We start from the raw sequence: 26,981 nt of genomic DNA, 5'->3' as shown, positions 1-26,981 counted from the left end.
ATGTAAAAATCATTGGTGAGGCGAAATATTTTGTTTGTGTTTTTTCTGTCATGGCTAGTGAATTAAGTTTCTTTAGTATTTGTTGTTGAGTTTCGGCATTTTGAATGACTAAATTGAGAGTGTTGGTCTTGCTGTCTGGGATGTACCAGTGTTCAATAACTGATTCAAATCTTTTTAGAATAAATTTAACAAAATGAGGATGAGATATTGCTGTCCGAGTAGATTGAGATTGAATTAGTTTTGTTTTTGGGTTGACCAGTATGTTCAATTTTGAGTTGAGGAGTTTCTAAATGTTTAGTTTCCTGTTTTGGTTGTTGGGTTGGTTCGGGTTTTGGTTGAAGGTGAATTTTTTGCGCTTCATTTTGAGCTTGAGAAATTTTAATTGTTGATTGTTCAGGTTTTGGTTGAGTTGGTTTTGTAACTTCAATTAATTGCTGTACTGTTTGTGTGAGCGTCTTAACAGCGTCTTGCAGTTCTTTGATTTGTTGTTGTTGTTCTAAGTGATTTATGAGTTCTTTGATGGTTTGTAGTCTTTACAAAAAAAAATGCAGCCACCGCAACAGTTGAATACATTCACTCAACAGAGACATTCGTTTACGACCCATCATCATGAGGATGGAATGAATGGAGGATCTTCCGTTTCCATTCCCATGCCATCTTCCACCACTCACTCGAGTAATATCTATGGGAGTCATCCGATGGGAGGCTCAAGTTCTTCATCAGCAACAACGAGAAAGGCTGGAAGAGGAGCCTTTTCGGTGATAATGAAACGAATTTGGAGATTGTGTTGTACTTCTTCTTCGTCAAGGGACAAATTATCATTGGATAATTTTTTGAGTCAAGATGACAACAAGAGTGCAAAATCAAAACCTAGTACAGTGACGACAAGAATGAATCGTTGTTGTGTGGGAATAGGAATTTCATTGATTGTGTTTTTAATGATGTGTTATTGGTTTGTTTATGTTTGGAATGCTCCATATTATCGATTGGAAGCAAGTGGACCTCTCATTCATGAAAAGGAAGCTCCACTGGTTGCGGACAAGAGGTATCTGATCAAAACGAGGACTTATCCATCTTTTTGGATGGTCACATTGTCACCTCAAAAGGTATTGTATTTATTGATTGTGGAAATTGGTCATTATAATTTTGATCTATTTCGGATTGAAAATTTGTTTTTTGTGTGGGAATTTGTGAATATTAATTTTTACTTTTTTTCACAAATTTTTACTTGTTCTCCACCAATGTCACGACGTCATGATATAAATTAGGATGTTTGGATTAGTCGTCAGCTCTATGAAAGAGGATGGTGGGAAAGTGCAGTTGAAGATACATTTGAAAAGATTCTAAAAGAATTTTTCAAAAAGAATGCCCTTGCTAAAGAATCGGACAAGAAAACATGTCGAGTGGTTGATGTTGGAGGTAATTTAGGATTTTTCAGCTTGTTGTCTGCAGCTTGGGGATGTCAGGTAATAACCTACGAAGTGCAACCAGACATGATCCAGAAAATTCAAGCATCCTCTGTAATTAATGGTTTTGAAAATTTAATGACCATTAGACATCTAGCTGTCGACTCAGAGCCAGGAAAGTTTGTCGGATTTGCTCTTGGCACATCCGATAATTTGGGTTCTGCATTTGTTTATAATCCCGATGAAAAAGATAAAACAGTCAGGGTAGAGACTGTCACACTCAATGATGAACTCATGAATGACGTCAAGGATCCAAACAACAACAGAATTACACTGCTCAAAGTCGATGTGGAAGGAAATGAGATGAAAGTTTTCCAAGGAGCTGAAAAGGTCCTCAAATATGTTGACAATGTTCTTGTTGAAATTAGTAGAAGTAGTTTTTTTGCTGTCAAATTATTGATTGAGCATGGATTTAATGTCATTACTGTATTGGAAGAACCACGATTGGTTTGGGGCTATTTTGTGAAAACTGCTCCCTCAAAAACCTTTGTGGATCCAACCCATGAACAAGTCGCAGCATATATGACCTCACTGATAGGAAAGAGAGATGTTTGGTTCAGTAGAAAGAACACAGAAACGATTGCATTGTAATTTCTGCTACAGATCAAATTCGATTCGTTGTGTGAACTGAGAGATTAAATACTGTTCCAACACCAAACTTTTGATCCATTATTTCATTGTTATTTATGAATTTATTAATAATAATTTATTAATTTATTATTTTAATGAATTATTTATTAATTTTTTAAAAGATAGCCATGTTCACATAATATTGATTGTTGTTACGGAGTTGCATTCAAATTACATCATGTCAACTGTGCATGTGTTGGAACTTGGTGAAAAGTGACATGAACGCTTCGACAAACACCTGAAAAGAAATATCGTCCTTGCGTCGTTGTCGTGTTTGGTGTTGACCATCTTCTTCACATACGGCAGCCTGTCACTAATCACAAGAGAAATATCAAATACTGATTCAGATCATATTGAAAAACATTCGGAGAGTATACCATTGAGAGTACTCTTTCGAATGGTGTTCTTTTTTGATTTTCAATAGATTTCTGAAAATCATCATCATCAAAGAAAGACGACCAACAACAACAACAACATTATTTCATTGTTGAGAATGGGAAACAAACCAACCAAACATGATTTCCAACAACACGGATCATCATCTCTCACTCCCATTCGCAAAACTCAATCCACTCTTTCGCATCATCATCATTCGTATCCTTCTCCTTCCCAACGCGTTGTTCCTGTCGTGAATCAACAACAACAACAACATGATCATCCCTCAACAACAACAACAACTCCACCAACGTTGAATCGTGGTGGAAATAGCAACAAGCTTAGTGGTAGTTTTAGAAGAGGCTTAACGTTTTTGCAACAACAACAAGTTGCAAAACGGTTATCGAAGAATGGTCATGATTCAACATCGATGATTTCCTCCGTCATGACGGAACCAAAGAATAGACATAATGGAAAGAGTACAAGACATGAAGAAGAAGTCATTCTATCATCATCCTCACCACCACCACCACCACCACGAAATGTGTTGAGTAAATCCTTTTCGTATCATACAACTCCGAAGAAGGCTTTTAATGAGAAAGAAGAAACAACAACAACAACAACAACAACGAATAGGAATGATCAAAATCATGGAAAAGTTTCGAGTAGCATGAATTCTTCTTCTTCGTCTTCTTCCTTCATTCATCATCCTCCTCTCTTTCCTTCGGAAAGGAATTCTAATTCCACCAACACTGTAACAACCAGTTCTATTACCAACACCACCACCAACACTACCAACACCACTACAACAACCACCTCATCCAGTCCTCCATCTTCCACCAATACCATCAATACCATCAATACAACAACAACTACTACTCCAACCAAGAAACGAACCTTTTCTGTGGCAGGTGCTCTCTTCAAACGAAAATCACTCTCTCCCAGCAACAGCAAAAGTAGCAGCAGCACAAGTCCTCCCAATCACCATTCCTCTTACCAACAACAACTACAACCATTCTCTCCTCTCAAAAGTAATATTACTTCAACTCCACAAAAAGATCTTGTGGAATGTTCAACCACCACTTCTCAACAACAACAACATGGTGCTGTTTCTTCTTCTTCTTCTTCTTCTTCAACATCTCCACCACCCTACGCTTCATCGACTTCACCTCCGAAAAACAACAACAACAACATGAACCATTCACTCATCCTTAGTTTGAAATCTCTCTCACAAATGAGATCATCGTCGACACCTTCTTTGAAAAATCAACAAATTTCAGAGAAGCATCCTTCTCGACAACAGCAACAACAACAACAACAACAAACAGAAGAGGAAGAAATTGAAGCATCCCTGAGTTTTTCACGACGTTGTGTGGATATTTCTTTGACAGATAAAAAACCTTCAGCTCGAAATAGTGAGCTCACTCTCTTGATCAATCCTAATCATCATCATCTAAAGGTTTATAACCCCAATTCAACTTTGAGTACTACTCAAATTCTCCACAACAATGACGAAAAGGATGAAGAAGATAATCATTCTGCTTCACCAACGGATTCAAGTGATTCTTCCGTCTCTTCTGTGAAAATGTCTTTTTCCTCTAAAGGTTCCATGTCATCCATGCCCACTCGAACTGTGCCGTCATTAAGCATCTCGGATCCAAGACGAAAAAGTATTGGAGCTTTTATATTTGAACCTTCTCGATTTTTGGTACCAAAAACACAGAGTCGAGATGAGTTGACCTTGTCACTTTCGAATTTGTCACATAGTCCTCAATCCCCTCGATCATCTGTAGAATGGACTATTTCTGAATCTCGTAAGGAACTTCGGAAGAGAGTTTTTTCTGTGAGACTTGACACTAAAGAGGCCTCTACATTATCGAATGCGTCGATTGCACGTGCCTTAATGAATTTGGAGGTTGAAAATATTGAACAACAGCAAGTAATTGAGAGCACTTCCAAGGCGACCCCTCCTACGAGCATGGAACAACTTCCACCTTCACGTCAATTGAATTCTCAACAACACAACGAAAATGCAAATTTACCACAATTCAAACAAAATTCTCGTGGTGTGGAACAACAACAACCTCTTTCAGTGTTTGCCTACAAATTTCAATTTTTATATTCTATGAGTACCACAGAACACATGATTGAGAAGCAATTGAATATGGATAGTTTGGAAAGAGATTTTTCATGTGGAGAATTGGACTCTTTGGATGCTGTTGTGTCACAATCTTCATCACACATTTCAAGTCATGGTGAAAATTCTTCAAAATTGAATACTTCACAAAGTCACGAAAAGGCACTATACATTCGAGGTTTACAATCCATTTTCGAAAAATTGTGTAAAAGTCAATTAGTTCTCTCTGGTAAAAAAGAAGAGGACATTACTGAAGAAATTACCCAACAGGATCGTGACTCGTTCAAAATTGCCGTCATGCTTGGAATTCCTCATCAAGCTACCAAAATGATTCACCACGAAATTGATCAAGTGTTAACTTTCAATGGAGAATATGAATATTATGTGGAATGCAAGAGAAAGGAGAAACGAGAATTGATGCTTTTTCTTCAAAAGCTGAAAAGTGAAACAAAATCATTGTCACCACAACAGCAACAGCAACAAATTGAACTCGTTCAACAACAAGTTGAAAATTTCTTTATCATGAAGAGAGAACAATTTCTTCTTTCCACTTCGACCAACAGCAGCAACCATAATTCACACTCTATTCAACAGCAACAGCAACACCCACCACGAAATAACTCGTCCACACAATTAATGGCATCCGCTTCCTCTTCGATGAATCAAGATGAAAATGGAGTCACCAGCACCAACACCAACTCAGCAGCAATTGCTTCATCTTCTAACGATCACGATTTGAACAACCATGAGAATCAAAAAGAAACTACAACTAGTTCACATCGTGAATACTCTCATCATCACCATCATCAGAGAACTAATTCGAATGAATTTATTTTGGATACCTCTATTGCGAATTTATTCAAAGCAGATCGAGTCGACTCGGATTCTAACTTTATGTCCGATCGAGAACGAGTGATTATTGAACAACAATCCATCAAATTCAAACATCCATTGAAATTGTACATTCTTTTCACAACTAACAACAATCAAATTACCAATGCACCAAACAATGCAATTGTGAATTCAAAATTCTTTATCAAAATGCTTTCGAGATTGGGAAAAATTACTGGACTTCTACCACAATTTGGGTTTCTACACATGTCACTCGTATTGGCATCGATGAGATTTGATTGGCTCGAATGTGAATTGTGTTCACCAAAAACCAAATTGAAATCCATGAGAGCCATTGCTTGTATTGAAGTTGGATCAATTGACAATTTCAATGATTTAACAAAAGTGACAAGAATTTTGGGGAAGAGACTCAGTTTTTGGAATCGAAATGTTCAATATTCGAGAGGAATTGGATATCACTATAATATTACATCAATGCAAACTCAACAACACCACATGACCGATAAGGCAACGCAACAAGGAAGTTGTCACCAATTTGTTTTTGACATTCTTGATTCTCTCTCTTCTGACATTACGTTAAATCATGAAAAAGCTCCCATTGTGGACATGTATGAATTGTTGAAAGATGAAACCTTACTGGGAAAGAAAGGATGTATTGGATCTTATTTGGAATGGTCTGCAAATAATTTAGTGAAAGACAATCCAGAGGATGCAGATAACACGGAATGGTGTCGTTTGGAATTGAATGAAACCATTCGAAGAAAATATGCCTCTCTTATTCGAGATTACATTCAACAACAGCGATTACTCTATACAAATATTCAACAAAATTTAAATCGTTTAATGATGATGGAAGGAGAGCAACCAGTGCACGATGAAAACAATGATCGTTCATCAGCGAACAATAACAATATCAGTAACCTCAACCATGAGGAATTTCTAGGAGGAGCTGAAGAGACCTCGTGTGAAATTATTTCCACTTTGCAAAGTTTAGACAAGACACTCAATTTAATATTGTATGGAAATTTATTTGCACAAAAACGAAGAAAATCTCGATCTCTCTCCATTGGCACTCCAAAATCTCCACTCCCCTTCCAACAACCCTCTACTGTTGCTGGTGTCGCAAGTAACAGTGCCGAAGAGTCACCTCGTAAGAAGAAGAAGGAAGAACTTTCGAGTGGTTCTGTCATCATTTGTTTTCCAAATCATGCGTCTCTGGATGAATTTACCAGAGACATGATTTTGGTTTCTCAAAACGACCCAATGCCCTTCATCAAGACCTCAGAGTATCACTTGTTGAAAAGTTTTGATCGAGCTCTGTGGTTGAGAAATAACTTTGATAAGGATAAGATTTGTAAAGATTTGCAAATATTTCCAAGTCCATCCAAAATTATGGAAGACAACCGAAAGAGGATATTACAAGGCAGGGATCCATTGACAATTTTGGATTATTTGGATGAAATTATTTATAATGATGAATCATGGGCCAGCATGTTACATTCTCTCAAGAATGAACCTGGAAAAGTGAGAACTTTTGGAACGACGAACCAACAGACACGTTTGCTTTGCCCCTTTGGAGATCCAAGGTATTGTTTGCCCTATATCGAGTCCAGTACTACTGGATCGCAAAAGGATTAACCATAATGCACATACATAATGTGTGATTTCAAATGTGATTCAAACTTTTTGAAAGTTTGGGTGTGTGCATAATGAACAACAATAACAACAACAACAACATATGTGATGTGAAGAAGATCATATTTGCGAGCGATTAAGGTTAAAAAGTTGAAAAAAAAATGGAACTTGACAACAAAATTGATGAAAAATTTCTGGAATTGGTTGGGAAAGAGGTTTTTCGAAAACTCAACACCACTGTGGTGAATTCAACTTCACGAACAACAACAACAACATTCTCCAAAGTTGTTGGATCTTCCCAAAAAGTACTAATCTCAAAGCTGCTGCTGAATGCATGATATTCTTGGTATTTCTATCGCGAATGATTCCCTAGTCGAGCATAAAATCACTCCTTTACTACGTTGCTATTTGCTTGAATTTGCGTTTGCAAAAGATGAATTAACCATGATGGCAAAACCTGTCTATGAGGCCATCATTTCGAATACTGATGACTCTCCAAAGCTTGTGGTCAAGCTGAACGAAAATACCGTCAAGGTTTGTCATCCAGAAGGTTCTATATTGTTGGAATCAAAGATTTTATATGAAATCAATCACATAATAATTTTAGCTTCCATGGACAATAGTGTACATTGTTCATCCTATTCAATTATTATAATCTTAATTCGAATGATCAATACACTCGAATAATTGTCATATAAAGTGGGGTTTCATGCATGACATGTCACATCATTGAAATGTTCCATTTGGAATCGATAACAAGACGATTTGAACAATTTGGAATAAAAATAACGGAAAGTCATTGAAAATGATATCATTCAATTTTTAAATAATAACTCTCAAGGAAAACCTATTTAATAACTCACACAATTTGATTATCACATTCATAGATTTGTAATTTAAAATTCAATAATCTGAGAAATCATAGAGGACATGTCAAATAATTCATTAAACGGTTAATTCAGACAATTTCTTTTCAACTTCACTCGTAGTGGGGGACGAGTGTTTGTCTTTTGACAAATTCGATGAATCATCAAAAACAATTTCTTTGAGATTTTTCATCAAGTTTTTGAATACTTCCGAAACATCTTTCATTCGTTCTGAACTAAATTCATTTCCAATCAATACAATGGATGTAATGGAGGCTGTTGCAACACTTGAGTTTGATACTTCATTCAGAATGTTTTTCATTGACATTAAATGTTCATCTTGCAAATGCATGGATAAAAATCCAACCGATTCCAATGGGCTCTCTCCTTCCAAAATACTTCTCCACAACATTTCAAATTCATCAAGATTTAAAAAACTATCATTCCGAGTCCTTTCATTTGAAATCTCTCCAATAAACGTAAGCTTCCGAAGCGATGAAACGGATTTAATGGCCTCACAAATAATTTCCAAATCATCCGTACAGTATTCAATGGGGAGAGTTACTTGATCCTTGCTCATGATGTCTTCGATCATGCGATCCAGTGTTTGCGTTTGTTGTGGTTGTTCAGTCTCAACGGAAGCTTTTCTCATTTTTTTTTTGCGTTTTATTATTTTTTTAGGTTTTGCAGTGAAATATTTTAGTTACACGAATGAATGAATGAAAGAGAGAACTCTATTGAAGAATCCCAGAATCCTTTATTTTCCTTACTGTTCTCTTCACCGAATGATTCATCTCAAACATGTACCAAAACTAACCCTCTTTTACAGTTTCTTGAGCTCTTTGCACATTTTTGGGAATTCTTCAAAAAAAATCCTTTCCAAATGTCATTTCCATTTTCAACATGATGTGTTCACAGTAGCATGATAAACTCATTCTCATCATTCAATGATGATTTCCTCATTCCAACAAGAACAATCTGAAGATGTTGAACCTAACAACCACCATAAAAAAAATGGGCAAGAAAGACTCTGAAGCCTCTTCTTCCATTCTTCAATCCTTGGAATCGTCAAAACCCAAAGACTGTGAGGTATTATGTGCTCACATTGATGATTTGTTATTTCAGGAAAGCCGTAAATCCAAAGAGCATAACCTCCGAGAAGAGATTCTCTCATTTCCCAAATCATCATCATTGAAACCAAGCCTAACCTCCACCTCCACGACCACTCGAGACACCACCACTGGCAATGTGGATCGAGGCAATTATCAACCAAGTCCACCCTCCGATTTCCATCAACAATGTTTGCAATATTGTGTGGCACCAAATTCTGTGCTGAATCTTGTTTCATCCGAGTGCATCTTGAATGCGTCCAATGAGAAGAAAGCTAACGAGTGTTTGTCGCCTCAATCCAAACCATACAAGAAAACACTCAAGAAACTTTTCAAGAAATCCTCCAAAGAGAAATAATGGACCACATGTGAGGTATCGACACGTGTATGAACAAAGCACCACTCAATTCTGTAAATAACACATACATAGCACCACTCAATTCTGTAAATAGTACGGTCAACTTGGTCTTGCTGTTCAACCTCGTACATGTATATTTATGTAAAAATGCTTAATAAAACTGTGTGAATATATTTAAATAAAATTGTTTCTCCTTTGAGAATCCGTCGTCCATGCGACATTTCCGAAATCAAACCAATATCCAACGTCCAAAATTGAGAATGATTGAAATTTCAAGACCACCATAAAAAAATTCTAGCCGACGTTGACTCTTCCTTGCTCACCTTACTAATCGAACGTCGACGGTGTCCATTCGTTGTTGTTGGATCCACATCTCTCACAAAAAGACAAGCAATTAATTCGAAACAACAACAACAACAACAACAACACACTCGTCGCGACGTCTTCAAAGCAGGCAACCATCGATCGGTTTTGTGCTGGTATACTAGTACGGAACCGGACCACCACCTTCTTAAGACGACCACAACAACACTGCTGATTGGTCGTCGGGTACAACAACAACAACGAGGACTTATTGCATCACTCTCCATTATAATTCATTCACTTCTGAAGACGTAGGGAAGGAATCATGTCTTTTGATGAGAAGGACGACCCTCATGACCTCCACGATCATCACCATCATCGCTCCACCTCATATTCATCTTGTAATAACAACCACACCCAATCAACCAACAACAACAACATTGACCCTCACCCACCATCCACCTCACAACAAGAACGACGACGCGAATGGATACCTACTACTACTACGAGTAGTAGTAATAGTAGTAGTACTTTTAATAACCCTGCCACCAATATTAATAGTATATTCAACAACAATCATCACATGTTGCCTCCCAATATTAGGGGGACAAGTGAAGAAGGTGGCTCTCATTTCACTTCAATTAACTTTGGTTGTTCAACATCGAATGGGGAAGATGGCTCTCCAGCAGTCTCCTCAACACATTCTTTCACCCGAACTACCACCACAACAACCTCTCCCACCCAACCTTCGCACATTTCTCATCCACCACATTTTGAATATCATCAACTCTTGCAACAGTTGTTACTAGCAAGCGATTGGACCTCATCCGAGAGAGCACTCGATGACAGGATCACCACCCGTCCAACAACGACACCAAAGTCTTCTTATGGGATCACCACCAATTCCAACCCCGATCAGGGAGCACATACCGAAAGTGGAAATCCGTACACCACCAACGTTGTTGTTCCCCAACAGCAACATCATCACGTCCAAACTTTCTCATCCAACCCAACTCAAACAAAGTCGCCTGACACGTCCACGATTCCATCATTCCCTCGACGTCGAGAGGAGGAGTTTACATCACCACCTTTCAATGCCTGCAACTCCTTCCTTCCAGCTAGGCTTCAGAATTCCAGATTCTCTTTCCCAACAACATCATCATCACATGATGAAATTTTGAATGCAATGACTCATGCAACAACTCCAAATTCCGAAACCAATCCATTCTCATCATTACCAAGAGCCACTACTTCATCATCGTATCATTCTACATCACGACCTGCTGGGTCTACCTCCACACCTGGCATGCTTGAAAACAAGAATACTTCCAATAACAACAACAACAAGCCTTTTCAAATTCGTTTTTCAAAAGAAGGCTTCTTTGAGAGACCATCAATTTCAAACATCATGCATCCGACATTGACCAGTTCGACCAGCAGCAAATGCAGGACGAATACTATCACCAATGCTTCTACAACAAGTGAGCCCTCCAGCAATCACGATGGCATGCCAGCCATGCATGAGTTACCTTCTTCATCCTCCTCTTCATGCATGCATGTACAAACTCTGGAACGCCCTTCGTCGTCTTCATCATCCTCATGGACTCAACACTCTGCATCAGCTTCAGAACATGCAATAGTAGAAAAATCATCATTACCTAATGAACAATTGCATGTATCAACAGGAACAAGCTCTTCCAAAAATGTTACATCCGAAACATCAACAACAACATCCACACCCAATACAACATCTGCCACCTTTGCTCCCACACTCATGAATAATGCATGTATTTTCTGTAAATTGAATCACAAAAAGTGTGACAAGATTGCTTACCCTCCTGGCTGTTCCAACTGCGTCAAATCTCAAAAACAATGTGTTTATTCACAGGCAAGAAAAAGAGGACCAAAGAGTAATCATCCAGCCACTCATCCAATTACCGGAGCTGTGCAATATCAATTTATTGACAATACAGCCACTTCGGTCAGTAGTTCTTTCTCCAGCAGCAGTTGTTGTTCATCGTCAACATCTGGCAAACGAAAATCCAAAACATCCACTTCTGGAAAACAGCAACAACAGCAACAACAACTACAACGTGCAAGTGGCTCCTACACCACAGAACGATCCTATCTCCATAATCTCGAACTGGTCGAATTGGAAAGAAAATATTTCAGTAACCTTTCAGAGAATATTTATCGTAAAATGGCCATTTCCTTAATTCCACCAACGAAGGACTCTGCTTTTCTCAAATATTGGCTTTGTGTATCAATTTCTGGACAAAGCAATATGAATGTGGACATTACGAGTGTTGATTTTAGTCAACCTTTGGGTAATTCTCATCTTTCCATTCTCTTTTCAATCCATGCATTGATCTTTTTAAGGATGGGGCGAAAAAATCACTCCAAAACACTGTATGAAAAAGCTCGTGAGTACTTGTCGAGATGTTTTGATCAGATTGGTGATGATTTGGTGCTGTGTGTGTATAGTTTAATGTCCTATTACTTGTTGGGTACCGATTGCTCGAAAACCCTTAAATCATCAGAGAGTCATCATCATGTGACGAGCAGCAGCAGCAACACTTGTGGTGCATCTTCTTGTTCTTCCTTAGAGAAACGACCATCCACCACCGACCATCCTCCCTCTTCTACATCCTCAAATTCTTCGTCGCCATCACTCTCTCACACATTCCATGAAAACAATGCTAGTCATAGCAGTAATAGATGTGCAAGTAACACGAATTCAGCAATTACTTCTGCTCTCAATCCAGATTCCACTCTCAACAAAGGCATCAGTGATACATGTTTTGGTCAGTGTTTATTACGTTCCAAGTATTTTCATCACCTGTGCCAAACGTTTATGAATGCCACCGTAGAGGAAGAGGAGGCGAATGTTGTGACTTTACAAGGGAGAGCGAAGAGTGGTACTACTACCACCGTCACGACTGGAAATCAATCCTGCTCAACATTAAATACTTCACCACCTCCAGCTCCCACGTACCATATTCAACAAGCCACTCGTGACTATATTCAACAAGGTCTTGCAATGACACAAGCGTTTTTCATTCCAGAGACTTTGGATTCTCACATACGGTTTGTGTTAAATGCTCCTCAAAACAAAATTAATTATCCATTCATGGATCTCGTGGATGAGAGCAGTTATTTGGACTTTGAAATTTCACAACATGTGAATATTCTTAATTGTGTGGTGAGGAGTATTGCGAGGCGTCAAATGATGTGCGAAACTGCACAGCAACAACCCCAGGGAACATCTTTAAGGGGTGGTCATGCAAATCCTCCAAGTGTTAAAACTAATACTCGAGCCTCCTCCACTATTCATAGGCCCATGGCTCAATTGGAGAGCAACAATTCCACCAATGAGCTTATTCAAAAATTGGATATTTTAGTGAAATTCTTAAAACATGAAGGTGAAGACAAGTGTTTCTTTTTAATTTTGCAATGCTTAGGACTAAAGGCACTTCTTCTCTTCAGACATCACAAACATGTCGATCCTTCTCTCTCACTTGAGTTGATGAGTGTGGCCAATGAAATAACCAGCATGACCAAACACAGCCAATTCAAATATGCAAATATTAATGCAGTATTTCCTGTTGAAATTGCGACAAAGATCCATTGTGATTCTCTTCACGGATTGGTCATTGAGTCTTCTATTAATTTAATGTTGGAATATGTGGAGAATTTGTATCAACAATTGAGTCAAGACTATATGAATCTGTTATTGATTTGTGAAAAAGCTTCCTTACTCAAGTTTAGATATTCACACTTGCTGGATCATGCACACGTGTGCATGGAATCTTATGAAAGCTTGAAAAGAACAAACCCTGAACGTTTTATTTCAAGCTCTGCTTTTGTTTTAAAAAGATGACCATAATATCAGTGGCCAAAACAAGGCATAATAAAAAAAATTAAAAAAAAATGAATCATGATTCAATCTCGGAAAGTGCTTGCAACAACGTCAACAATAATCAAATTCATGACGCTACCTGTTACATTAAATTTAATTCATACGAAGTAAAATTATCGAGAGAGGAATTTTTGAAATTTACGTTGCAAGATGTGATTGATGAATTTATTTTGAAATTTACGGATGATCATGATCCTGGTTGTAACCACTCCTCGGAATGTATGCATCAAAGTTTTATTAATAGAGAACAGTGTGCTGATCATCCTTCCGACCATTCAAAACATCAGGAGGAGACTTTGGAGGCGTTACTTTTATCATCATCCTTTTATTTTGCACATCAGGCATATAAACCGCTCCGATTGAACGTTCCAATTGTACATTATTTTAACTCGGCACTTTCCCATGAATTACATCATTTAGAATTGAGAAGCCATTATTTGGATGGCATATTTGGACTTGTTGGTGGAAAGGGAGGCTTCGGAAGTTTGCTCAGACAGTCCAAATCAAAGAAGAAAACAACTAACTTCAGTGCCATGCGAGATTTGAGTGGAAGAAGATTTAGACACATCACCAATCAAATTAATTTGAAACAATGGAATGAATTGGTTGAAAAAAGAAAGCAACAAATTAAAGAAAAACGTGCTAAAGAACGAGAAGCCAAACGAGAAAGAGCTCGAGAACAAATAACTTTGCAACGAGAAATCATTCGTGAAAAGGAGGAACAAGTGGTAGATGCTGTCAAGGTTGGGCTTGAAAAGGCCTTTAACAATGGAAAGAACGGGTTGCATGTAGCAGCTGCTTCTAATTCTTCTCCATCATCAAGCAGCTCATCCAATGACAACACAAAAACCACAGCATCCATCAAAAGAAAATCCAAATTTGATCATCATTTAAGCGATGAGGAATAATCGATCAAATATTTAAAAGATACTAAATGATGACGATGAGGTAGAAGCGAGGCAAATACTGAAAAACCAAAAGACATCTGAATGAACATTCTCTCAGTCCAAAATATAATAATATCATGAATTAGTGTTTACGTAATTTTTCAATTTCCACCGACACGACATCATACTCCTTCTCGAAACCTTTCGAAAAATCAAATGCACAATAATTACCACCAAGGCTTAATGTTTGATTTCGCCTCAGTTTATGACCAGTATTCTCATAGGCATTCCTCGCCCATATGGTATCAAAGGAACAAATGACAGGCATTAAATGTGATGCATTGTGAGCTTTAAAAAATCGATTTAACATGCAATTATGCACACGGATCGTGGAGATTCTAATTTTCTCGTTGTCATCTCCAGAATGTGTGGAATCACTATGCCCTTCTAAAGCTGTCACATTCTTTGTTTCATGATAAATTTCATGAGACAAGGTCCAAGCATGGATCAAGTCGTTTGCCACACTCATAATTTTCCACATAAATTCCAGAACATCGACTTGATTATCATCTTCTCCAGCTCTTGGTGTTCTGAAAATAATTCCGCTTGCGATGCCTTTGCGTCCTTGCCCTCCGAGGACCATTCTCATCATTTTCTCTACAGGAGGCAATAGTGCTCGATCATATATGAACAACATGGCTTTTTTCTCATCGCCTTGAAATAATTCTTTAGCAAGGACTCGATTCGAGGCAATGTATTGAGCTACGAGTGGAAGCCAACTCTTGTCTGTCATATTTCTCATGTCCTTTTCATCTTGTAAAAATTTTCGTGTCATTTCCGAGTGTATAATATCATTTTGTTCCAACTGGATCTTGTTCATGAGCTCTTTCATTCGTGATGATGATGATGTGTTGTCAATGTTGGTCGGTTCAACATTCCGAAATGTATTCAAAGAGGAACAAGTTTGAGCTCCATTATTATTCTTGTTCATCAGTTCATCCATAGGTTCGTTTCCTCCATCATGGTGATGATACGATTTTAGAGCTCTCTTCAACGCAAATCGATACATGATCGGAACGTAGTATTTGTTTGAGAACGATAAATACGCCCTCAGCATGTTTTTGAGCATTTTTTCAGAGTTGAACTTTTGATGATCATTCACAACATTACTGCAATAGGTATTCGAGAGAGGTGTCAAACTATTTAGAAATGTGATCTGTTTTTAAGATTGTTCATTGCTGTAAGGTGATTATTCGAAAACTTGTAATTGGTGACCCTCTTTTAATATTTCCTTAAAAGTCACTATTGAATATTTGGTATTTCCAAAAAAACAAAAAAAAATGAGCCAACCACAACAAACCTCATCATCCTTTGATTCTTCATCGACCTCAACACCTTCTTCGAATACATACATTCCGAGACATTTATTATCTGCTCATCTTCATGAGATGGTAAATCCAGATTTTCTGAATCGATTCTTGTCGTTGGAAAGTTCGAGATCATTGATTGGAGGAAGTATGAAGGATGTGTTCGGAGATGAATTTTCCAAGCTTGTGTTTGACTGTGTTTATTATTATGAAGAGGCATTAGTGGAAGAGCAGAATACCCTCTATTCTAAAGTGAAGGCAAAGATACAACAATATATGGATAATCAAGAGGAAAATGAATGGGCTAAAGAGCATCATGTATTCATTGGCGATGATGAGGCTCCAATGGGTTCAATGGGTTCTGAAACAACACAACAATACACTCATTTACTTGCCAAGTTGGATGAATTGAAAGAACAATATGAAACAAAATTGCCATCCATTGGCGATCGGACTCGCTTGATTGATGTTTTGGACGATTTACATGTGGTGTTACTTTCTGCTGAAGATTACAAAATGCAACTATTAAGCTTACTCGATCAGGCAAGTGGAAGACCAAAAAACAGACCTATGGAAAAGCTCTCCATTGTATCTCATCATCATCCTCATGCTCATCTCAAATATAATGATTTTAATACCATGATTGGAGGATTAGAACCATCTGAAGAGTTATTTTCAAGAGCCAAAGAATATGTGGAGACCACGTTTGAGATTTTCGAAAAATGGCAACGGGATGGAATGACCTCTGTGGATAAATGTATTCAGAATACGAGTGATGAGTCGCCGAATCATAGTCCTTCCATTGACACGACCCCCTATGACTTGGTGCTCAAGCAATATTCAGTACTCTTTTACGATCTCTATCGACGAGTGTTGGATTCATTTCGATGTGTCTCTCTCTTTGCAGTCACTGTTGCCAACTCTGATAGTAGTAAGATTGTTTTCATTGGAAGCACGACTGATATCAAGAAAAATTTTGTTCAGTTCAGGCCCTTATCCTTTCAAGAACGAACTGATGTCACACTCATGTTAGAGTTATGTGCCAAGTTGTTGCATCCAAAATATGAAGGTTATGTCAAGAAAATTCATTTATTCACACTCGATGAAAATCATCACAGACCTGTCGAATTGAATCCTGACGCACCATTCATTATTGGCAGAGTTGCAATTGAGCTTCATCGTCGTTATGCACCCGAAATGAACATGTTAGTGAGTGGTTCTTCAGAATACATGGTGGATTCAAGTTCTTTGGACAAGATACATCATACACGCAGTTTTTATTGAGGAGGAGTGAATTTTAATCAACATTGAAGAACTCCAAGTTTGTATTTCAGTCTTGTGTGTTTTGAATACATTCCATTTCTCTAATTCCTTTTTCTTTTTCGTCCATCTTCTAGATGCCATCCACTGATCGTCACACCCTCCATACAAATAAAAAGGACACTTTTGCACAACAATCACTTTAGAAACAGGAGAAATCACCATCAAAACATCCATTTTGAGCGAACAATCAAGATTGGAAAAAAAATAAACAATTCCTTTACTAAATTTTCATGAATTCAATTTGTACAAAAACGGAGTGTCTCACCAAATCTATAACAAATCCAGCAATTCATCCAAAGTGGTCGAATTAGGGAGTGAGCTTGACGCCACATCATCTTGAGTGGTGGAGGAAGCAGTGGGAGGAATACATGCATTGGAATTGGTTACTGAAGACATCATCATTGAAGAGTTTGTGTGACTGCCAAGTACCGAGTGGATGATTTCTTGATTCCAGTCTTGAAACAAGGTGAAATTCATCAAACTCATATCCATGAAATGACTCGTTGATCTATTCTCAGAAGTGAGAAGATTCAAATCTTCAAGTGGGATATACAACGATGATGATGACGACAAGGATGATGGTTGTTGTAATTCTTGTTGTTCACTCAAGAGTGTTCCAAATGACAAATTGTTCATCATCATGAGGTTAATATTTGAAGAAGGACTGCTGGTAGAGGTGGTGTATGATGATCTCATGTTCATCGTGGATGAATTGTTTCCACCACTTTTCATGTTTTGCAACATTATGGAGAGGATGGTTTGCAACAGTTGAACTCGTTCCAAAGAAGAATTGGAAGTATTTGAAGGAGTGGTAATTACTGTACAATTATTGCAGTTCTGGGAAGGTTGAAATGAGGTTGTGTTTGAAGACACTGTCAAAGAGGTGTTGGCATTTGACATGTTGACTTGCAAGTTATTTTCGGGAGAGAAATCTTCTTCCCTCTTCATCAGGGTATCCTGAACTTGTTGTTGCCTTCTCTTTTTCGAACTATTTGTCTTTTTTGGATTGTTGGAGGTTTTTCTCTGCTTCTTAATAGCAGCGGCAGAAGGTTTGTTCACTTCTAATACAAAATAATTTTCTTTGAAATTATTGCATGCACGAAGTTGTTTTCTGAGTTGTGTGTAACGACTGGAGATTCTTCGGTGCTTGTTGGGACTGGTGGTGAGAATACATTCATTCACTGCAGGTAGACAAGTGCCATTTGTGTCTTCTTCTCGGTCATTGTTCTTCTGTTCTGTTGTTGTGGATCCGCAAGCAATATTCTGAGAATAAGATGAACTGATTGGATGATCCATCATGATCAATAGATTGACAATACTGTAATAACGGTCAGAGAGAAAGACAAATTTAGAGATTACGTTGTTGAATATTCTTGAATGCACTCAAGCCAAGAATGACGTTTCTGATTTTTTTGTTTGTTTAAAAGAGTCAAATGTGTTGCGGAGGAGAGTGGTGGTTGATAAGAGAAAGGATGTTGATGTGAACTCTTTGATGTGAAATGAAAAGAGAGATGAATAAGCTCATGGTGTGGGGAATTTCATTAGTCCGTTTTTGATTGTTAGCCCATGAATGTTGAAAGACACATCAAAAGGAATATAAATGGAGGCATCAAATGTTCAAAAAGTTTACTCTATTTGTTAAGGGCAGTTTCTTTAAATGAAGTGTGTCCATTCATTCTATTATTGAAGTGTTTATTCCTAAAAAAGCACTTTTAGAACATCTCGGTATTTTTTGATTTCTTCTCTCTCTTTGGTAAAAGAGTCTCAAGTCGATTCATTCAGATTTGTATCACATATGACGCTATCACCACCATTCAGATGACAATAGGTCATTCTGGGGATCATGATCACCACTACCACTGGATACCACAGATGGAATCTCGTGGTCTTTTGACAAGGTTAACTTAATGTCCGTGATGACTTGTTCTGAGGTTGAGCAAGGATACTGGTGGTAGTAGTGTTCATATGATTGTGATTATTATTATTAGGATAGATTGGAATGAGGATGGAAGAATCTCTGAAGCAATAATTGAATCCATGATGTTGTTGGTGAGGAGAACCATAGATGGTCATTATTGGAAGTTGTTGTTGATCTTGTCATTTGTTCTTCATTCAAAATGGTCATTATTGTTTCAAGTGGAAAATACTCTCTCAATAACATGGATGGTGGATCATTCATCACGATGCAAGACTCGTGTTCTTCTTCTTCTTGTATGTCTTGACAAGAAGATAGGAGAAGGGAATTTGTTTCTTGTTCTTCAAAAGGAAGTGTTTGGTGAATGATATCATTGTTTGAGTTTTCATGGTATTGATCCATTAAGAGTTGTTCTTGTTGGGATGAATGTTGTTGAACAACAACTTGTGGATTTTCTTCACTGTTCTTCTTGGAGTAAAAAGTAGTAGTAGTACCCATAGAACCCTTCTGTTTTGGTGCTACTAGTTCCTCTTCATCTTGTGGTTGTGGTTTCTTCTTCTTCTTGGTTGTAGTGGATGTATGATCCTCTTGATCCTTGTTTGTTATTGCTTTCTCTTCTTCTTGTTGATTCTTGTTTCTCTTTTTACAAGTCGTATTGCTTCTTCTTCGTGATGTCTTTTCAGATGATGCATCAGAAGATGACGATGCTGCTGAATGTACTTTGGAACGACCAACTTTCATCTCCATCACAAAGTAATTCTCTTTAAAGTTGGCACAGGATCGTAATTGTTTTCTTAATTGTGTGTATCGACTTGAAATTCTGGACATGGATGACACTTGGTCAATCTTATCTGTGGTTGTAGTCGTTGTGGTAGGAGAGTTCATGGTGGTGAATTCGTGCCGAGCGATTGAATATATTTCTTTTTGGGAAATTGAAATTATCATTTTCAAGCGAGTGATTTCACAAAACATTTTGGCAGTGGTTTGTGAACTTGTCATCTTCAACCTATTTCGTATTCATGAAATAGTCATTTTCATGACAAGTCAAACATGTTGTTGGAGATTGTTAACACGCACACTCTCGCTTACTCCGAATGCGACATGTCTTTCGTTGTTCGCAATTTATACCTCTTGATAAAGATATATTGTATGGCCAATCTAAAAGTGTTGTTTGTTTAAAAACGAATTTGATCGGTAAGATCGGATGGTAACATCTCGAATTCAGGATTGAGATTTCGCCACAAAAGTGCAAATTATTTCCGAATTGGAGAACAGTATCTCCAAATAGTTGAAAATTCTCAATTTGTGACAGTAAATCTGTAAACGCCATTCTTTGTTCAGCCCCAATGGTAGCGTACGTATCATGATGTGATTGATCATGACCAATGTCAATGGACCGATCGTAAATGTACATTTTCAACGTGGTGATGATTCAACTCGGTCCATGTCTTATATAACGCCCTTTCTCTTCCCAAATCAGGAACAGTAAAGCGTTTGGAGAATTCATCATGACTTGTTACTGAGTTGAAAAATGATAAATTACATCCTCTGTCTTGAATAAAAGGAAGCAGTCGAGCCATTTTCAAGAGTCAATCGTCTATCATTGTAAAAGTGATGTCTGTTTTGATTTGTATGCTTTCAGATTGGTTGATCTTTCAGATGCGGTTTGCAGTTGTCACCATAATTACACCAATAATTACACTCTAAATAATTCTTTCAAATATTCAAGATATTGACTCTTATTAAATGTCACTGCTCGATTCACAACAATATCATGTTCTTCTTGTCCAGTACAATCCACTTGATGAATAATTCCTTGAGTAGGTGATTCAGATGAGATGGAAACACAAATTTTTTGTAAGGTAAATAAATGTGGATGCGTCAAATAAAAGGATGTAACCACATCATAGGTGAGAGAGGCACGTGACAATTCCAAAAGTCCTAACTGAACAAATTGAAGAGTAGGTTTCGGAATGTTAAAAGAGGTGGCAAATTTGTAAATGTCTTGAGCATTGGTTTCATTGACAGCGTCTAGTGTGAAATAAATTTTCGCATGATGCATACAATTTCATGTTCCCATTGGAAGGAGAAAATTTTGATGCCAATACCAGGCCAGTGTTATGATAACAATAATTATTATATATTATTGTTACCATTCAATATGAAAATAGGATTATATGTTTGCATTTGTTTGTGACGAATGGATGATGGGAATAATTGAGAAACATACCTAAATTTGCAACTTTCAAATCAAACAATACTATTCTTCCACTGAATGTTCGCAAGGCAATTTCTGCAGCTGTGGAATCACAAAAGAAGTTCCATTCAGCTCCATTGATAGTATTGCTTGGATCAATCATGTTAATTGCTCCTCCCATGATGACAATTTTCTCGATTGCTTTTTCCAAAATATGGTTCTGATTAGAGAGAACAAGACGAGCTAAATTTGTCAAAGGTCCAATGGCCAAAATGGTGGCAGGTTGATTCAATTCTATTTGATTTTTCAAGAGATTCATCATTTCTTTAACATAGTCTTGGCCACTAACCACAGGTAGCAATGTAGGATGTGAATAATTGACAATAGGTGGCATTCCAAGAATATCAGCCATATGTAGCTCTTTATCGTTCCATTTGGCATACCATGCGCCTTCACTAAAACTATGACTCTGTGATGGAATTAATCCATGCGGATCCATTGAAATGTAGAGCTTGGGTAATTTCAGTTGTTCTTGCGATATTAAATTCATCACGGATTCATGCCTTTCAAAACCATTGGTAAATAATTGTAATCTCTGTAAAATATCCACCGAATTTTCAAGAGAGAGTTGCATGCCAGTGACAAGACTTACTCCAATCACTGAAATTGTGAAATTCTGAATAGCACCATCATGATGAATAAATTTTGATGTTTCAAACCGTTTCCAATGTTCATCTTCTTCTTCGTTCCGTAATTCCGAATATGTGTTTGATAATTGTTCACGTAATTGTGGTGGTCGTCGTTGCAATAATTGCCGATCATTCACTTGATGATGGTAGTGAAGCAAGTGTACAATTGCGAATAAATCATCGGTCCCTAAATCACTATCCACCAAGACAGGAACAGTGTTTGAACCATAACAACCACTAGTACCTTTATCAATCATCATCACAATCACCATGAAGCATAGAGCTATTGTGGATGTCCCCATGATGATAATTCCGAGCACACCGCTCATTGGCATTGGAAACGGATTGTACTTGAGACTGGTCTTCTTTCTCATAGTGATGATGATCATGTGATGAGGTTGTTTGAAAATGAACGAATTTTTTGGAACTCTTATAAGAATTTCCAGAAATAATCGGATTTTGAGATTTTTAAAAAAAAATGTTTCAGGACTCTCAACCAACCTCCCAACCAATCATTCCGAAGAAGAAGAAGAAGACCAACAACCCTCATATTCTCTGAAGAGAAAGAGAGAAGCAGCATTGAATCAGGATCAGAAAGATTCGGAAAGTTTTATTGAAGAAGAGCAGGATCAAGAATCATCGGAAGAAGAGGTTCGAAATGAGTTGAAAAAGTCAAAGACATGGAATGATGAAGTGTTGGATTTGAAATATTTATTACTACAACAATACGAAGATAATTTTCCAAAGAATGGTGATGAAGTATTTATCGAACAAATTCACGATGAGAATAGTCAAGTTACCGTTGAGGACCAAACTGACGCAATTCACAGCAAATATGATCGAATTTGGCAAGTTCGTAAAGTGAGACACATGTTGTCAAATGTTATTCTTGGTATTGAGAACTGGTCCAGCACCGATTCATTGAAATGTTTCGACATTCATTCTGAGCATTCAAGAGATGAAGTGACAAGCAATGAAGAGCAGGCCAAGAAAAAGGAGCGTGTCATCAAATTTTTCTCGGAATTGTTCAAGAAGAGAGAATCGATAGAATCAATATCACTATTTCTAGCTGACAAAATGGTTAAACGATGTCAGATACACGATGAAGAGTTTATCAAAAAATTGATTCAATCGAATTTGAGATTTGAAAATGAACAACTTTTGGATAATGTGGGTTGGGATCTATCTGGAAAGACTTACAATACGGCAGAAAATTGGATCAAATATATTCTGCCACAAATTCTCAAAGACCAACGAGAGGAGAATTTATTAAGCAACAATGATGAAGAAGCTAAAATTCCAAGCATCGCAGAGATTGCCCCAAACAGATATCCCATAATGCAATACTCCTTCATTGATGCGTTTTACCTTTCTCCTTCAATGCTGAAACAAGATTATGACATTGATGATGAAATTAGTCAAGAACAAGCGTTGACCTATTCGGTTGCGTGCTTCGAAGACCTTTCTGATTATGAAGACATTTTCATATGCTCGTATCTATTTAACAAGACATTGGCTGATGAAAAAGATTTTGGAAACAATTACGAACCTCCTTTTGTTGAAATTTTCTTATACGATGCCTTACCTGAAAATGCAGTAGATCATCCCTTTCTTCGAATTCTTGAAAAAACCATGAGAATGCATGTGAAGGGTGGTTCTCACGAGGAGCACCAAGATATCGAGGTGTCACACATGCGGCTTGGCGTTTCCTTAATGATTCTGAATTGTTTAAATCAAGAGCTCATTTATTTACTTCACCGCTCTACCCAAGAGGAATATCAAATGGAATGTCGAGCTTTAGTAAGGTGTATTCTAGATCAGTTCATAGACGAGCATGGTTCCAACTACATAATTACTGGTGATACCTCAGTTGAAGTGATTGAGGACCATTTAGCGGAATATGTCAACTTGGAAGAAATCACAGAAGACTTGACAAGAACATTCTCCAATTATGACTCTGAAGAATCTGAGGAAATTTCAGATCGAGATTCAGACGACTATGATTCTATGGAAGAGATGGATGATCAAAATATCATTGAAAATTGGCAATCGAGATACTGTGGACGCATGGTCCAAGTAGACACGACCGCTAAAACACCCCATCCTCTGTGGTATTCTCATCCCATCTCTCCTTCTACTTTGAAAACGTACAGATCGAGCAAATTATTCAATGCTGACACTGTTCCAACCAGCATTTCAAGTTGTGAAGACTGGTTGTATCATGGAGCGGTAGAAGAGAGCACCAGTGTTGCCGATGAAGAATGGGTGACTTTGTATAGAAACTTTAATGTAAGTGTGGAACTACTTGTTGTTGAATAATGAATTTGATCTATGGTGTGTTTTTTTGTTGACGTTCTACGGATGATGGAATTGGACATGTGAAATTATTACAGCGCCAAGCTCAGGATGATGATGATGAGGATGGATTTATTCTACCACTGGATCATGCCTTTGAGACCAGCATCGATATGAAGCATCAGAATCCAGAAAGCGATTCCCTTCATATCGATTTAATGAGACTAATGCGCCAGGCTGGGGTTGTTTCTTGCAACGAAGGAAGTATTCTAGAAGGATTCTTTGTTCTTAAAAGCTATATCGGAAAAATTATTGAATATTTGCAATTAACGAAGAAAAATAACTTTGTGGACAAGGATGACATCATTTGTGCAATTAAGGAATTAAGATTGGCGAAACTATTTTCACCATCGAGGCTTTCTGAATTGGTTGAACCAAAATTTAAGGAGTTGCACCCACAATTCAAGTCACAGCCCTCTATTCCACCAAATAATTTTTCGGATGCCATCCATGAAGATGTATCTACATTTTTTGAAGAGGACGATCCCGAAGAAACAGCTCGAGAGGAAGTCAGTGTTGAATATAACTTGTGTGACTATGATACATTGGTGAACGATGACACAATGGCTGATGACATTACGCATTTCCTTAATGAAAACAATCCATCTTACAATGATAGCTTTATTATGAATGGGCACGACAAGATTGGTGTATACACTCCATTAATTCGCAGCAGATGCTCCTCATTATACAATGATTTCTTTCGCATACCAGAAATGCGCTCCAAAGGTTTAGAAATTGCCATGATTCGTGAGCGTTTAATATTGAAGAATTTTGAAAATATTTGTTTGGATCATGATGTTGTGGAATCGTGGATTGAAAATATTTATCTTGGAATTTTGGAAAATATGTTTGACCAGACTCACGAAGTAGCCAAATGTCAAACGCTTAATGCTTTGTTCTCAACTTGGCCACTTGACGTTCATGTGATGTATAAGAATTATCTCGATGATGCAGACACAATTCAACATCAAGACGGATTTTCCCATGAATATTTGTTGGACCGTTATGATAAGCATGACAAATGTTGCACTTTGAATTTATTGTGGCGAGATGATGAATCCAAAGACTTCATACTATTCATTCCATTATTGGATGAGGAATATGGTATCCAACAACAAAACGAACAAGAACATCAAAATAATAACATGGATGATCATCGTGAATTACTCCGCTCCAAACACAGAATTGAATGCAAAGTTCACAAATTTATTCTTTCTTCTCGTTCCCTCTATTTCAAACAATTAATGGCAGGAACATTTAGCGAAAAACAAGTCACAGAGTACAATGTTAGTGAATTTATCAAATCTAAGAAAACACTTCAATTATTTGTGTACTATCTGTACCACAATTATCTTCATATGCCACCATTACCTCACAGTTTTCCAGATTTTCAACGTGCAAGTTATCACGAAATGCAATACAAACTTGAGGAAAGTCATCAAATCAATACTTACCGTGAAGTTTGCTATGTAGATGATGATGACGATCTCGATGAATATTTAGAGAACAAAGATCAAAGCCATACAATGAATGAAGAAGATTTGGAGACTTTGGAGGAACAAAGTTGTGTCATCACGATCGATCATGCAGAAAATAATGACATTTCAGAAAAACAAAATGTAGAACTAAATGGAGAAAGTTCATCCATCATGGTTCTTGACAAATATGATAGCGAGAATGACAAGAACCATGTTGCATCTAAAGAAGATGAAACTACAAAGCAACTCCAATGTGAAAACAACACGGAGAAAGATTTTTCCAAATCACCCAGCTCAGAATTAATTGAATCAAATGACGCAAATTATGATGAAACTCAATCAGAGAATCCTAATGAACAAAGTACGATTGAGCAAGTTCATGAATTGACACCACCATTGGATGTGCAATCCTATTTAGAATTATTTCAAGCAGCAGACTTTTTCATGATTCAAGGTTTGAAAGACCTTGCCGAGCACAACATTGGCCAATTGATTTGCGATGAGAATGTGATTGAACTTCTCAATCTGGCGTTGGAGAATAACAACTTTTCAAAACTGCTCACCACCATTGATGCATATTTACTTTCATCATCGAATATTGGGTCTCCATTCCTCACAAAGAATATTGCCTCCCAAGAAATCATGGAATATTATCATGCACTCGCAGGGCCAATCACTCGAGAAAATGTCGTTGGGCGATTGAAATATGTTTTTGGAGTGCTGAACAAGATTGCAGCGAATGAGGATTCTCATCATCTGCAGAACGCATCTGACAAATGCGACTCAACCTTATTACATGACTTTTATGTGCAAAGACTAGCCTCCTTTCACAAACAGAAATTGGTGTGGTTTGTGGTGCGCAATTTTGATTTATTTTCAAATGACCAAGTTGCCTTACGAGAGCTAAGTGAAATTCAGTGCACCTTAGTAACTTGTCAAGCAAAAACCAATGTATTGAAGGTCGTGGAATGGCTATGCGATCGATATGGCTATACGTTTGAGCTCACAGAACATACACCACCAGTGAGCATGACATCTCATCAAACAGAAGTAGTGGAACAAGTAACTGAGTAAATAATTGTCTCGTGCTGAATCATTGAATATTATCAAAACTCCG

The 26,981-nt window shown here is 37.5% G+C and overlaps 12 protein-coding genes across 12 annotated transcripts; 7 read left to right on the top strand and 5 right to left on the bottom strand.

Annotated features, from left to right (window-relative positions):
* Window positions 1-545: 545 nt before the first annotated feature.
* FDP41_001543 (uncharacterized protein) lies at window positions 546-2,057 on the top strand (the record flags this gene model as incomplete). Its single annotated transcript, XM_044704639.1, has 2 exons — window positions 546-1,106; window positions 1,269-2,057. The coding sequence occupies 2 exons, from the start codon at window positions 546-548 to the stop codon at window positions 2,055-2,057; spliced, it is 1,350 nt and encodes a 449-aa protein (XP_044563913.1).
* Window positions 2,058-2,589: 532 nt separating this feature from the next.
* On the top strand, window positions 2,590-7,098 carry FDP41_001542 (uncharacterized protein; the record flags this gene model as incomplete). The annotated part of the gene is made up of 1 exon (XM_044704638.1): window positions 2,590-7,098. One exon carries the CDS (start codon window positions 2,590-2,592, stop codon window positions 7,096-7,098), a length of 4,509 nt encoding a protein of 1,502 aa, XP_044563912.1.
* A 942-nt stretch (window positions 7,099-8,040) lies between these two features.
* Window positions 8,041-8,613, bottom strand: FDP41_001541 (uncharacterized protein; the record flags this gene model as incomplete). Its single annotated transcript, XM_044704637.1, has 1 exon — window positions 8,041-8,613. The coding sequence occupies one exon, from the start codon at window positions 8,611-8,613 to the stop codon at window positions 8,041-8,043; it is 573 nt and encodes a 190-aa protein (XP_044563911.1).
* A 362-nt stretch (window positions 8,614-8,975) lies between these two features.
* Window positions 8,976-9,428, top strand: FDP41_001540 (uncharacterized protein; the record flags this gene model as incomplete). Its single annotated transcript, XM_044704636.1, has 1 exon — window positions 8,976-9,428. One exon carries the CDS (start codon window positions 8,976-8,978, stop codon window positions 9,426-9,428), a length of 453 nt encoding a protein of 150 aa, XP_044563910.1.
* A 628-nt stretch (window positions 9,429-10,056) lies between these two features.
* On the top strand, window positions 10,057-13,611 carry FDP41_001539 (uncharacterized protein; the record flags this gene model as incomplete). The annotated part of the gene is made up of 1 exon (XM_044704634.1): window positions 10,057-13,611. The coding sequence occupies one exon, from the start codon at window positions 10,057-10,059 to the stop codon at window positions 13,609-13,611; it is 3,555 nt and encodes a 1,184-aa protein (XP_044563909.1).
* A 50-nt stretch (window positions 13,612-13,661) lies between these two features.
* On the top strand, window positions 13,662-14,558 carry FDP41_001538 (uncharacterized protein; the record flags this gene model as incomplete). The annotated part of the gene is made up of 1 exon (XM_044704633.1): window positions 13,662-14,558. One exon carries the CDS (start codon window positions 13,662-13,664, stop codon window positions 14,556-14,558), a length of 897 nt encoding a protein of 298 aa, XP_044563908.1.
* Window positions 14,559-14,679: 121 nt separating this feature from the next.
* On the bottom strand, window positions 14,680-15,666 carry FDP41_001537 (uncharacterized protein; the record flags this gene model as incomplete). Its single annotated transcript, XM_044704632.1, has 1 exon — window positions 14,680-15,666. One exon carries the CDS (start codon window positions 15,664-15,666, stop codon window positions 14,680-14,682), a length of 987 nt encoding a protein of 328 aa, XP_044563907.1.
* A 211-nt stretch (window positions 15,667-15,877) lies between these two features.
* Window positions 15,878-17,188, top strand: FDP41_001536 (uncharacterized protein; the record flags this gene model as incomplete). The annotated part of the gene is made up of 1 exon (XM_044704631.1): window positions 15,878-17,188. The coding sequence occupies one exon, from the start codon at window positions 15,878-15,880 to the stop codon at window positions 17,186-17,188; it is 1,311 nt and encodes a 436-aa protein (XP_044563906.1).
* A 309-nt stretch (window positions 17,189-17,497) lies between these two features.
* On the bottom strand, window positions 17,498-18,523 carry FDP41_001535 (uncharacterized protein; the record flags this gene model as incomplete). Its single annotated transcript, XM_044704630.1, has 1 exon — window positions 17,498-18,523. The coding sequence occupies one exon, from the start codon at window positions 18,521-18,523 to the stop codon at window positions 17,498-17,500; it is 1,026 nt and encodes a 341-aa protein (XP_044563905.1).
* Window positions 18,524-19,211: 688 nt separating this feature from the next.
* Window positions 19,212-20,027, bottom strand: FDP41_001534 (uncharacterized protein; the record flags this gene model as incomplete). Its single annotated transcript, XM_044704629.1, has 1 exon — window positions 19,212-20,027. One exon carries the CDS (start codon window positions 20,025-20,027, stop codon window positions 19,212-19,214), a length of 816 nt encoding a protein of 271 aa, XP_044563904.1.
* Window positions 20,028-20,838: 811 nt separating this feature from the next.
* Window positions 20,839-22,402, bottom strand: FDP41_001533 (uncharacterized protein; the record flags this gene model as incomplete). The annotated part of the gene is made up of 2 exons (XM_044704628.1): window positions 20,839-21,173; window positions 21,373-22,402. The coding sequence occupies 2 exons, from the start codon at window positions 22,400-22,402 to the stop codon at window positions 20,839-20,841; spliced, it is 1,365 nt and encodes a 454-aa protein (XP_044563903.1).
* A 34-nt stretch (window positions 22,403-22,436) lies between these two features.
* Window positions 22,437-26,938, top strand: FDP41_001532 (uncharacterized protein; the record flags this gene model as incomplete). The annotated part of the gene is made up of 2 exons (XM_044704627.1): window positions 22,437-24,317; window positions 24,422-26,938. The coding sequence occupies 2 exons, from the start codon at window positions 22,437-22,439 to the stop codon at window positions 26,936-26,938; spliced, it is 4,398 nt and encodes a 1,465-aa protein (XP_044563902.1).
* Window positions 26,939-26,981: the final 43 nt, after the last annotated feature.

The sequence above is a fragment of the Naegleria fowleri genome (genome assembly GCF_008403515.1).
Source record: "Naegleria fowleri strain ATCC 30894 chromosome Unknown tig27, whole genome shotgun sequence".
Classification (NCBI taxonomy): domain Eukaryota; phylum Heterolobosea; class Eutetramitea; order Acrasida; family Naegleriidae; genus Naegleria; species Naegleria fowleri.
This window is presented reverse-complemented; position numbering and strand designations above follow the sequence as displayed.